At 37.5% G+C, this 1038-nt stretch overlaps 1 protein-coding gene across 1 annotated transcript; it reads right to left on the reverse strand.

The window, feature by feature from the left end:
• Positions 1–228: 228 nt before the first annotated feature.
• LOC132277417 (secreted RxLR effector protein 161-like) lies at positions 229–759 on the reverse strand. Its single transcript, XM_059779279.1, has one exon. It carries the CDS (start codon positions 757–759, stop codon positions 229–231), a length of 531 nt encoding a protein of 176 aa, XP_059635262.1.
• Positions 760–1038: the final 279 nt, after the last annotated feature.

Below are 1038 nucleotides of genomic sequence, written 5' to 3' on the forward strand. Positions count from 1 at the left end.
GTTCAAAGAGGTGGGGGAACAACCCTGAGAAGATCTCTAAGGGTTGAAAATCTGTGAGGAAGAAGAGGTTTAGTCATGATGTCTGCAATTTGATCCTCAGTTGGGAGATAAGTAATATCAAGAAGCCCTTTTTGAACTTTATCTCTGAGAAAATGATACCTGATATCTATATGCTTGCTCTTCTAATACAATATGGGATTTTTACTGATGGCAATAGCATTCTGATTGTCATAAAAAAAGCTTGGGAGGTATGGAGAAGTGGAGTCCAAGATCTGTCAGGGTAGACTGCATCCAAAGTAATTGAGAACTAGCTTGAGAAGTAGCTATGTACTCAGCTTTTGAAGTAGATAGAAAAACTGTTTCTTGTTTTTTACTGACCCAGGAGACTACATTAGAACCAAGAATATAACAGCAACCAGAAGTACTCTTTCTGTCAGGTAAGGATCCACCCCAATCAGCATCTGAAAAGGCAGCTATAGACATTGTTGGTGAAAAAATGTAACGTAGACCATAAGAGATTGTGCCCTTAACATATCTGAGAATGCGTTTGGTAACTTGGAGATGAGACATTTTTGGATTACTTTGGAATCTAGCTACCAATCCCACTGAGTACATTATATCAGGTCTTGAAGCTGTGAGATATAGTAGACTGCCAATGATAGACCTGTAAAGTGTGGATGGAACTGCTTTTGAAGTACAATCAAGTGACAGTTTGGTATTGGGACACAATGGTGTTGAAACAGACTTGCTATCACTCATGTTGAACTTCTTAAGTAATTATGAGGCATACTTTTTGTTGTGAAATAAAGATCCCTTTGGATGTTTGAGCAATTTAAAGTCCTAAGAAATACCTGAGAGTACCCAAGAGTGTCAATTCAAACCTTGTCTTCATAAGATTAGCAAACTCTAATGCTAAAGAAGTGTTGGAGCCACAAAACATGATGTCATCTATATAGATTTGAAGAATTAGAAACTGGTTTTGATGAATTCTGACATACAAGGTGTTGTTAACTTTGCCTCTATGAAAGCCTTGTTCAA

Source organism: Cornus florida, unplaced genomic scaffold (genome assembly GCF_030987335.1).
Source record: "Cornus florida cultivar Cherokee Brave unplaced genomic scaffold, ASM3098733v1 CherokeeBrave_3.0.0_Hap2_Chr10, whole genome shotgun sequence".
NCBI lineage: Eukaryota > Viridiplantae > Streptophyta > Magnoliopsida > Cornales > Cornaceae > Cornus > Cornus florida.

Coding starts and splice junctions, on each gene's coding strand:
- LOC132277417 (XM_059779279.1), bottom strand. CDS start 759: ATGAGTGATAGCAAGTCTGTTTCAACACCATTGTGTCCCAATACCAAA.